General features: G+C 37.2%; 1 protein-coding gene across 4 annotated transcripts in view; it reads left to right on the plus strand.

Moving 5' to 3' along the window:
• kcnab1b (potassium voltage-gated channel subfamily A regulatory beta subunit 1b) overlaps positions 1-12,632 on the plus strand; it is a 53,357-nt gene that overhangs the window by 5,248 nt on the left and 35,477 nt on the right. The window contains exon 1 of one of the 4 annotated variants that reach the window (XM_079876634.1): positions 4,075-5,190. The exons of the other annotated variants lie outside the window; for them this stretch is intronic. Within the exon in view, the coding sequence (XP_079732760.1) occupies positions 4,976-5,190 (215 nt within the window). The 5' untranslated portion in view covers positions 4,075-4,975. Of the gene's footprint in view, positions 1-4,074; positions 5,191-12,632 lie in introns of those variants that run through there. 4 annotated transcript variants of the gene reach the window in all.

Genomic DNA, 12,632 nt, shown 5'->3' on the forward strand with positions numbered 1-12,632 from the left:
TGTAATTTATTCCTGTTATGCAAAGCTGAATTTCCAGCATCATTACTCCAGTCTTCAGTGTCACATGATCCTTCAGAAATCATTCTGATATGCTGATTTGGTGTTTAAGAAACCTTTCTTATTATTATTATTATCATCAGTGTTAAAAACAGTTGTGCTGATTGATATTTTTGCGGAAACCGGGATACTTTTTTTCAGGATTATTTGATAAATAGAATGTTTAATGCATCCTTGCTAAATAAAAGTATTAATTATTTATGTAAAAAAATACTAAATCTTACCAAGCCCAAAGTTTTTGTCCTGAAACCTGTTCTGAATTTATTAAACTCAGCAGTCGTTTATAAATTTCCAATACCTTCTGACTTGGATTTCAAACTAAAGGACAGTCAATTTATTTCTTTTGGTTTGTTAGCTCAGCAAGGTAAAAAAATTTTAATAAGAGGACAGATTCTGTCATCATTTACTCACCTTCATGTTCCAGATTCCTATGACTTTTTTTACTTCTGCTGAACACAAAGATGTTTTTAAGAGCTTTGGGATCCAAACAACTTTCGACCTCATTGACTTTTTATATTTTTCAAAATATCTTCTTTTGTTTTCCACAGAAGAAAGGAAGTGATAATTGGAATAACATGACAGTGAGTAAATTATGTATGAATTTTCTTTTTTGGGTGAACTGTCCCTTTAAAAAAAAAAAAAAGAGAGAGAGAGTGAGAAAAGTCAAATATTCAGTTTCAACACTATTTAAGTACAAATTTCCCAAAAGAATACTTTGGTACAGACCTATAATTCAATTACTCCGGTACATCCCTGATTTTATGAAGGCCGCGTTCAGCATGGTTTATTTTGCAGTCATGTTATCAGCTGTGTATTGTAATATTAATTTACTTGCACCCTTATTCATTAGACAAAATAAATTGCAGAACTTGTAACGGCTTACACAAGAAAATTAGCAAATTAAATGAGCCGTGGACTCAGTGTTTGACTGAATTAAGCAGTTCACAAAGCAGGAAAAAATCAGGCCAAAGTGTTTAACCACGATTCAAAAATGTAAAGCAGGTTTGCTGCATTTCAGTTACATTCTTGACATGTTTATTAGACGCTTTACATTTTTAGAGCATGTCTTTAGAAGGTTTTGGAATGAAAAGACAAGTACCCATACTGTATAATCAGTGCATGAAAGCATGTGTCAAAGATCAAAGGTTTTGTTTATGAGGTGAAACACCAGTATGAGTCAGAGGTGTTATTCTAGCCGTGGAAGGAGGGCTACCGCTGGGTAAAATAAAGCTATTAGCTCTGATTAGCAGCCAGCTTGATCTGCTTTGACTCACACTGGTTCTTTATGCTAATGACTTGCAATACAACTAATCCCATATGACAGCTGGGATTATTCTGAGGGGTTAGAGGGAGAGAGAGAGAGATGAGGGTTAGGTACATACATAGTTGCGCTGAAGGAAAAGGTTATGCTGACAAAATGTAAATCTGTTCTTACATAATCCTGTCATATTTGATGTAGAGTCACAAAACATATATTATCAATTATAGGGGTTCTGTACAGCGTATGTTAAAAAATGTGCCTTTACCCATTCAAATGTATGCAAATTATAGTCTATACAAGAAAATAACTTTTAAAAACAGCTAATAGATTTACACATTTTAAAATCAGCCAACTAAATTCAGTTCAGAAGGGCTAAATGGTCCCCCCAGCTCCAGCGCCGATGAACACATTTAATTGAGTTTCTAAATCAGTGACTTTCGCAGCTGTTCTTAGACGGGAAAAACTTCTTAACTTATGATAATGTATCTGGATAAACTAAGACGTTAAAAATGAGCTGTGTCCTCAGAGGGCTCTTGCTAAAGCATGTTTGACTAAACTAATTTCCTGTTAGAAATCTTTATTTGGACGAGAGCGTAATAAAGTGGGTGATCTCTGACTGAGTCTTATTATCAGGGGGACGTTTAGAGAGATCTTTGTCTCAGGGTGCCAGAATAGTTTTTCCATCAGGGGACGCCAAAGTGTGACAGTCTCAGATTAAGCTCACTTTAATGACACACTTACACTCAGTTAAGACTGTCAGGCAGAGAAGGGCTATTCAGCTACAGTCCTGGAGGGCCACTGCACTGCAGAGTTTATAGCTCAAAAACCTTTATGGGGCTTTAGTTCATGTCTGTTTGCTTTGAGGTCATCTATGTGTACTCCTAAAGTAGAACATTTTAAATGCAAAACTCTCTTTTTGGAAATTGGGCCAATAACATTATATACATAATATAATCTTAATATGATTTTACACAACAATAAACAAGAAGTAAATATTGAGTCATTTTAGACACAATAGTGTCAGTTACTACTAGTCTATTTTTGCTCCGCCAATGAAGCCACAGCTAAATAAACCGTCCCGCATCTCATAGCAACATGCAGTACTGGCGTTTCTGAACAAGTTGTTTGCGTGAATGATTTAACGACTCGCTCATAAAGACAGTCACTTGTTTCATTGCCAAATGAATCTGTCTTCTTGAATGAATCGTTTGAGTGAATGATTTAACGACTCACTCATAAGGACAAATTTAAAATTATATACCATTGTTGTATTTATTAATATTTTGAGTAAGCATTTGTTTTTATATTGTTTCAGTTATAGTTCAGTTTGATTTAGTAATTTTGTTTTGTGCTTTTGTCATTTTTATTAATGTTTTTTTATATATATTTTCCATTTAGCTTTATTTTTTTTATCTAAATTTTAGTTTTAGTAATTTTAGAACTTTTTGAACATTTTGTATGTCATACCTTATTTAAGCTTGTCATCTAATAATTTATATTTTATTTTTTATATCACCTATTCTGACAAATATTTAGCAATGGAAAGAAAGCTGCTCATCAAGTGATTTCATTGTTTTTAACATAGGGTTAGGGTTCACCTTTATCCCACGGTTAAAAATGTACTGTAATTCATAAGCAAAAAGGCACAAAGTGTATAGTTTGTATTATTTGAATTGCAGTTTTATAAATTTTATAGATTGTTTCCTCTTATGACCAAATTAATCTGGAATTTTCTGAGTGTAACGGTTATGTTCTATTATGTCCTGTTATAGTTCCATTTTCAATCTGTTTGATCTGTTCCTGTTTGCCTGATTATAGTTAGTTTCCTCATTAGTTAATTAGTCCCACACACCTATTCTATTTCATCCTGATTAGGTTTCCTCAGGTTTATATGCCCTGTGGCTGTGTCCGAAATCACATACTCTCTTGAGGTATACTCATTTTGAATAAGTATTTACTTCACGACCTCTAAAAAAAGTATGTTCTATATAGTATGTGTGTAGAATGAATGTAATCTGGATGTACTACATTCGCCATGTTGTCATTATCATGTGACCTTCCAGCATCAGCTACGTCACTTCACTGCCATTCATACTCTTTTTTCCATATATGACATTGGGTTTCTTTCAGGTAGTTTGTAATTCCTAAAAATCCAAACTTATTTTGTGTGAGAGTCTTTGCATTCGGGTCTACTCGCTTAGAGAAGAAATAAAAACATTTTCAGGTTCGGTCAGGCTCAGTCTTTAAAATCTGAGTGCACCAGTCAGGTCGGATAACATGGTCATATTTACGGGCCGGGGTTGGGCTTTAACTTGACGTCTAGTTTTGAGCTCCTTCACTGAATGGCACGTTTTGTGCAATCATTGTCATAATCCCACTGCAGCACAAGGAAGTTTCGGGGAAAGCAGTGGCGCACACACGTGCCAAATGCATTGTGGGACATTGTGTGACCTGATAAGAGCCTCGTTTACTGCTTTTTAGGATAGTCAAGCTCAGCTTTCACATTAACGTTGTTTCATTTGACGACCAGATGTCAGTAACATTACTCAGTAACATCTTTCAGGGGTATAATACATGCTAAAAGATGTCAAATCAATGATTAGCTGTTCCATCACACCCTTTTTTCAAGCTTTTGCAGCGGACTACATGTGACACACTGCGAAATGAGCATGACATCTGCATTATAAACGTATCCGAACGCATCACATTCACGCGTAGTCCCATCCAGATGGATTGTCTTCACTCTCAGCACTAGCCGCTGGTGAGAGACTGCAGTTATTTCAGTCTCATTGCAGTCTCTCTCTCTCTCTCTTCCTCTCCCACTCTCTCTTTCCTCTCTTCTTATATCGTCTCTGATTAAGCATCATTCTCACATGCTAGGCTTTCATGCCTCCTCTTTCACACTCACTCTCTCTCTCTCCATCTCTGTTAGCTTCTCTTCCACTTACAGCCCCAGTGATCATGCCGCATCCCTCTCTCTCTCTGTCCTCTCCTCCGCCTGTCTGCTTTTGTTTACATATATCTTCATCAAACTGACTGTTTTTTTGGTGTGTGTGTGTGTGCCAGTTGAACTGCATTCGCCTGTTTTTTGGTGAGAGGACATTTAGATGTGGGACGCAGCGTGTTTTTCACCTTGCAGCTCACTCATCTGGACGGCTTTCGGAAAGGGGTCCTGTTCAGACTTTCAGGAATACATCGATCTTCCGGTTTGCTGCCCGCCGAGTGTTTTCCCAGAGTCCCGGAGTCTGTTGCATAGCTGTGCATCTCCTGCGGTGCACTCGGACTGCTCTTATAGTCTCGGCGAAGAGCGTGGGCTGAAGGAAACCCCCCTCTGCCCGTCATCAGCCTGAGGAGAAACACCGTTGAGGGTCAGCTAAGAACAGTGGAGAGGAAAGAGGCAAATCGAGAGAAGAGTGAAGGGCAAAGCAGCACCGCACAGGTTAAGAAGAGCATCAAGCGGCGGCACAGACGGGATCAGCTCCTGTTGGGAAAGAGAGTGCTAGTTTAAGAAAGAGAGAGGCTGGAGCACTTTGAATTTATGAACTAGTAACTCTTCAGCTTTTGAGATCCAAACCAGAACTGCATTCTGATTCTCTTGGACTTCCAGGACAAGCTGTGTCAGTTTTCCCTGCTCAAGATCCTTTGCAGCTAACAGTCATGCAGGTGTCCTTCGCATGTACGGATCACGGGTTGAAGGCCCCGCGCACCAGCGAGCCGAACAAGCAGAACACGTCGAGTCCGAACACGGCCAGTGCGGCAAGGGCACGGTTTCGAACAGTGGCTCTGATTGCTCGCAGCCTGGGCTCCTTCACGCACAGGCACCACATTTCCCTGAAGGAGTCCACTGGAAAACTCACCGGCATGAAGTACAGGTACGGAAAACTTCCGGCAACCACAGAAAACTCTGATGATATTGTTGTGAGATATCAGATCTTTTTACGCTGACAGCGAGTTCTAGTTTTGATAACACTGATCTTTATTTTGATGTTTTTTTAGTCTCAAAAAGACATGGAAAAGGTTTCTATAAAAATAGCAGTTTATTCTGTGAATGAACAAACTCATTCTAGTAAATTCTGTCTGGTTAATAATGAGATTTGGTGGAGTGATTGATGAAGTTGAAAGTAAATTGTGATTGGCTACATTTTTTAACAACTTTTTTTTTATTTTTTTTTTATTCACTGACAACAAACAGCGGATTCTTGTCTTGTGTGTGAAATTGTGAATTAGAGTAAAGGCTGGAGAGTTGAAAACATTCAGTGTGTGTGAATATGAGGGGGAGGTGTGAACTAATGGTTTTTGTGCTGGAAATAATTAAATGCATCTGAGACACAAGTATACCTCAAGCATGCAACAGTTATGGCATATCTGCTAGTTTCCATAACGACAGAGAACTGGCAGTTTGCCTGAGCTTTACTCTAATTGGACACATTAGCCATTGGGCAGGGGTCATAATTGGGCAGCAGGGTAAACCTGAACACCATCGGCTGATGTCCAGCTTCACGCACTCATGTTTGACATTTATTACTTTTCTACACTTTCAATGAATTCATTGCATGAATGAAAGGGCAATTTCATGAGGAAATTAATTTGTCTTGATCTTTTGAAATAAGAGTTTGATGTACGATGAAAACATCCTGTAACTTTAAGAACAGGTACAGTAGATAGCTACTATAATACTACCTGTATATCTTTTCCAAAGGATCCCGGTGTTAGGAAAGTGTGGCTGAAGTTTATTTTTAACAAGATCAGGGACATTTTAGTCTGAACTTAAAGAGTTTGTGTGGCACATTTCAGCATAGATTGTTTTGTGAACTTGTCACAAGGTAACACAGGCATTGCAGAGAGGTTGTTATTGAAGGATGGAGCAGCGCAAGCTATATTTTACTTGACAGCAAACTCATCCTGTGCTCCTTGTGTAAGCACAGTAAAGAGCTGTTTATTTTACATGCAAAGAGGCTATTTACATATAGTCTTAAAGGAACGGCAGCAGCAAAAAAAGAGGGTGGAAAAAGGTTAAATGATTTGTGATTTTGAGAAAGGGTGAAACATTATATCTAATATATATATCAGTGGCAAAAATGATGTTCGGCCTAGCAAAATTGACATCTTCACATTTGATCAAATCTCCACAATTTATTAACTTTATTTTGTAAGCATACTGCATAGTTGAGCTTGGAGTCAATTGTCAATGCAATAAAACATGCAAAACTGTGCAGGCATAATTTTTGGCCAGGTAATTAAAGTACAGAACGAACTAAATATTAATAACTGATTATGTTGTAGTCAATGTATGCTTATCCTGTGAGCTTTTTTTGCATAATAATTTTGCCCGATAAGGACCGTTACCAAGTTTAGTGTTTTGTTCTTCCTTAATAAACTTGTAGGGTCATTAAAAACAAATATCCCCTTCTTCATACTGCGTATACACACACACGCAGTGTGTGTGTGTGTGTGTGTGTGTGTGTGTGTGTGTGTGTGTGTTTGTTTGTGTCTGTGTAAAAAAAAAAAAAAAAAATATATATATATATATAAATATATATAGGTATTTGTAGCATACTTAGCATAAAATAAATGTATTTCAAATACATTTTAGTATATTTATTTATCACAATACTATACTGTATAATATATATATATATATATATATATATATATATATATATATATACAGTATAGTATTGTGAAAAATAAATATACTAAAACGTATTTGAAATACATTTATTTTATGCTAAGTATGCTACAAATACATTTACATATTTATGTACTTAATATAAATACCCTGCAATTGTATTTAGAAAAAGCTGAGGAGATATTAAATTAATTACCTTATTTGACTTATTAAGGTCATAATCAAGTCACATAACAAAACAAAACTGCCATAGGAAAACACTGCTTGCAGGGCACAACCTGCCTCTTGCGGAGAATTTTTAGGTTGTTTTCACAAGGCAAAGTTAACCATGAGTAATGACCCTCTGTTTATCCGTATATGTCGGATGTCCTGGAGAATAAATATCCGTCTCTGTGGTTTAATCATCTGTCACTCACTGTGATTTAATCTTTAGAAATAGCAATTGCTCTGACAGCGTAGAACCTCGGGTCTTTTTGTAACATTACATTTTTCTAGAAAGTCCTGCTTACATTTTAACATCTTTCTGTTGCACCATGTATCTGTGATTAAGAGTGTGTGTTGGTAGTGAGTGGTCAGAATGTATATAATGAATGTAGTTGAATAAATGTGTGACAAGAAAGTAAACTGCTGTTCCATCTCTTTGTTTGTCCTGCTCATGGTTCAGAATGAACATGCTAATGGCAAGAGAAAATGTACAGGCCATTAATATACATTAATAATAACATTTGGGCCATGCCTCCTAACAATTCTGAGCAGTAAGGCTTTTTTCTGTGTTCTCGCTCTCTCTCTCTCTCTTTCTCTCTCTCTCTCTCTCTCTCTATCTCCCCCCCCCCCCTCTGAATTTATAAATGACAAGGCTTAAGATATAGTTTAAAAACCTTTGATGTCTACTGTGTATTTTATTTTACAAACTCCAAATGTATTGTTTTACTAGTGCTTATGTGTATCTAAATGTCTGAAACCTAAAATAAACATTATGAGGTTGCATAGTTGTGATATATGACAGCGCTGAGCTCGTCCGTCAGCGCCAACCAACGCGCAAAAGCACAGTTTGAATCTTGCAGTTACAGTATGTGACGCCACTGAACATTCAAAATCCCATATGTGGGACTGTACTCTCAGGGGCACAGAAATAAAAATCCCATATATGGGACTGTACCGCTCAAAAGGTTAAACATTTCATTTGTAACCATGAAGGCAAAAATGAAACTGAGTGGGCACAAATCAGATCTGAGGGGGCAATGCCCCCTTTTGCCCCCTCGTGGTGCCGGGCCTGTGTCTACAGATTTGTAAAAGGCCATATCTTAGTGTGTCCAAGGGATTAAGCATTATAGCATTGTGTGTCTGTATTTGTATTGCTCTCTCTTTTATTTGTTCAAATCACAGAAGTATAATTTTGCCTGGTATTTCTGAATTCATAGCAGTAAAGCAAACAGTTGCAGTGTTGATGGTTCACTGGCGGTGCTGCACAGTCCAGATGGGCAGTCGTGCTATATGTGTGTGTGTGCGCGCGTGTGTACGTGCATTCTTCCTTGTCATTGTATTTGTGTGGGCTTCTGTTTTCTTGGCCATTGGCCTGTTAGAAATCAATCAGTGTATGTGTTAGTTTTATTTGTCTTGTAAGCCATTTTTCTTCACACCATAATGGTCCGTTGTGCTATAATGTGTGTTTTTGTGTGTGAGTGTAACACAGCAGCCACTTTGTTCCAGAATCTTCAGATGCAGGATAAGGAAACCTAACAAACAGCCTAAAGGGCACAGGAATATTTCATTTTTAATTTTCTGGATTTGTTGGGAGAGATATTTGTTTTCATATATTATTAGCCAGGTTGACTTTAAAGGCAAAATCTAAAATCTATATATCTGTCTATCTATATTGGTAAGTTAGTTAGTGGTAACCAAGTCAAATATATGGTTTGAGCAACATTTTCTATTATTAATCAACATTATCACTATTTATTTTAATCTGACTGTCTGCCCTCCCTCCCTATCTACTGTTAGTTAGTTAGTTAGTTTATACCCAGTTAGTTTATTCCTTGTAGGCAAGTAAAACATATGGTTTGAGCAACATTAGGGCAAGTAGATGATGACAGCATTTCAATTTCTGGTGAACTATGTTTTTAATTGTCAGATTGTGAGCTCTGGGCTGCTCAGACACTGCTGAGGGATTAAACCTGATTCTGCTGGAGAGGGAACTGAGGAACTGGGGTGCCTATAAATCCCTTCCTCTACACAGTTACCTATCTTTTAATCATCATATTGTGTTATTCATTGCTGATGAGGTTTAATAGTTTTATTTTATAACTGCTTTGTTTTTATTAAAAGATGCACATGCACTCACAGTGGTAATATCGTTCAGCACACACACACACAGAAAGTAGTAGTTATCACACTCTGCAGCAGTCCCCTGACTGCTCTGAACTCGTTATCAATTCTGTTTTACGACGACTATACAGTATAACAAGAGACAGTAATTAGGCCTCACACTCACGCACACTCTCACAAGCTCATACTCTTACAACAGTCTTACTGAAACACTTTTAACGGTCATACTGAAAAATATTTGAATGCTTGTCTTTTATCTGTCTGGTCGTCCAAATGCTGCATGTTGTTAGTTTATGTCGGCTTCCGATAGAACGGGTCTCTGCGCGTTACTGTCTTTCCGCGTGGCAAAGTAATTTAATTCCATTTAAGCCTTTATCTGACTTCATTTTATATCTGACTAGGTTAGATTGCCAATTGGTTATTGGTCAATTATATAATAGTTTAGCAATACATTTGATTGTTCTACAGGGTGGACCATTTATATGGATACACCGTAATAACATGGGAATGGTTGGTGATATTAAAGTCCTGTTTGTGGACATCTAAATGGCCACCATGGTCACCACCCATCTTGGGGAGTTTGCCCCCTCACATATACTAATGTGCCACAAATAGGACTTTAATATCACCAACCATTCCCATGTTATTACGGTGTATCCATATAAATGGCCCACCCTGTATTTAACTCTTTACTTATATTTTACCCTTTCAGATTAGGAAGCTATGTCGCTCAGAGGTCCTCACGTCTTGTGTTTAACGCGGGTCTCACGATCACAAGCTTGTCAGTTTTGGTCACCAAACCGAGGTAATTGCTATATACCTCGATTGGTTGCATTCAAAGGTACTTTGGTATAGCCCCCATGGAATTGCATACACTTGAATTTAACATAACGTTTACTTCAGTAGAGGTATGGCCACTATTACAGATATAAGTTGACCAACTTTACTTCTCTTATAATAGCTTTGGATTGGCCATGCCGTGGTTTCCCACATACACTTATCTAAAGTAACATTAAATTAAAACAGAGGTAAGACACACCCAGATTTAGGTTGGTCAAACAGCACTTTTGCTGCCCTAAACGGAAATTCACTTCTTGTCTTTGCAAAACCAAGTACACTTGAATTAGAGCCAAATATTAGTCGTCACTCGTCACTAATCTGACGCAAAACTTGCGGTAACATACGAATCTGTTTAATCTAGCTACTTGGGAAAACAATTTCAGAGTCAGTCAGAATAAAATCAAATGTAACTATTTATTATGTCAGGTAAATGCACCATGCAAATTTCATAATCAGTTCAAATAATAAATGCAAAACATCAAACGCTCTGGAATAAAGAGAGATGCAAACCTGACATTATAAAATACATGATGCAGAGTGTTTTGCATACACTCCACATCACAGACTAATTTGAGTTACAAATCGCCCTGAGCTTCTTGTTGCATTTCTGCAGACAGAAACTTCTTTCACATGGAAACATTTGCTAACAATGGGAATTCACATTCAGAGTTTACACCTTTTGAGAGCAGGATGCCATTTGCCTGGAAGACACACCCTCCTCTGTGTGCAAGTTATCTCTAAACTCTTAAAAACTTTATTACCTTTTGGTTTACTTCTTTGGGAATGAGACATGTGTACCAGTCGCACTGAGACGTTTCAAATGATACCAAACATGTTTAATACTGTATGATAATTGTTCACATTAAACCATATAGATTTTTGGGTGAATTTCGGTAATCTCAGCATGAGAGAGAAGGAGTGGGGGAAGAGGGAAAGAGATGTATTCTGAGGTGAGACTTGCGTCTCAAATGGTGATGCTAACTTCACAAGATAGAGTTCAAATGTTAATTTCCTTTGTTTTCTCAGAGAGTTGCCCTCTCTTCCAGTTCTTCCAGTTTTTCCAGTCTTACACCCTTACAAAAAAGTATTGTGACGGTGTCATAGTACTTTATTATATACTATGGTACTGTATTTTTATACATGGTACATGATTTTTTAGGACATGGTACCATGCTGACAGTGACAGTAAAAAAATGTATAATATTACAAAAAATTCTATTTCAAATAAATGCTGTTCTTTTGAATTTTCTGATCATCAGAGAATCCTGTAAATTCTGTAAAGCAATGCAACTTTTTTTCAAAATTTATAAGAAATGTTTCTTGAACAGAAAATCAACATATTAGAATGATTTCTGAAGGATCATGTGACAAAGACTATATGGGTGCTGAAAATTCAGCTTTACCATCATAGCAATAAAGTAGTTTTCAAATACATTTTAAAATATAGTAAAAGTTTTTACTGAATTATTTTTACTTTCAAAATGATGAATTAGTTTTTTAGATTTTTTTTTATAAACCAATTTAAAAACTTGAATGTATAGTGTATTTTGGATGTTTACTATGGTAGTATAATGGTATTCTTATAAGTACTTTGGATTTCCATTTAAAACATCATGGTACATGAATTTCAGTACAATTTCTTTTTGCTGTGGTGGTACTATGGTAGTTTGGAACATACCATGGTACTGAAATTCATGCTCCATGGAATTTATATGGTGCTTCCAAAAATACCATGCTACTACTATGGTAAATGTCTGAAAAACTTCCACTGCCATGGTCATTTTTAAGTGTATGACGTCAAATATGGTATTACCATGGCATATGGTACACCATGGTACTATGATAGTGTCTAAACTGTGGTACCAACAGTTACAATGGTAGAATGCCCAGGAAAACGTCATTTTTATGGTACCATGTCTAGACATATTGTCACATTGTCAGTCTGTTTTGATTTCTGTCTGTGTTCTGTCTTTCTCCGCCCCCTGCCTGTTTGTGTCTATAGCAGGGGTGCCCAACCCTGCTCCTGCCGATCGACTGTCCTGCACAGTTCATCTCCAACCTCCAACCCTCATCTCAAACACACCTGCCTTTAATTTTCAAGCGATCCTGAAGACGTTAATTGGTTGCTTCAGGTGTGTTTGATTGGAGATAAACTGTGCAGGACAGTCAATCGGCAGGAGCAGGGTTGGGCACCCCTGGTCTATGGTGTTTGATTGATTGTTAGTTCAGTTCAGGTGTGTCTTGTTAATTTGCTCTTCAGTTCTGTCTATGTTAACCCTGTGTTCTGTCTGGTTCTTTGTCAGCTCTTAACGTTGCATGTTTAGGTTGTTCTGTTCTTGCGCTGAGATTATTTTGTCAAGTTTGAGTTCGTTTGTTAATAAAACTGCTGCACGTAGATCCTGCTTCCTCCATCTCTGCAACCGATTGTAACACATGGTGATTGTAACACAAGTGATTCTGTATTTTTGTGTTGTGTGTTTTGAGCATCCAGTCAAAAAAGGAAAAAACCTGTTGTGTTCC

The sequence above is a fragment of the Squalius cephalus genome (genome assembly GCF_949319135.1).
Source record: "Squalius cephalus genome assembly, chromosome: 7".
NCBI classification, from domain to species: Eukaryota; Metazoa; Chordata; class Actinopteri; order Cypriniformes; family Leuciscidae; genus Squalius; species Squalius cephalus.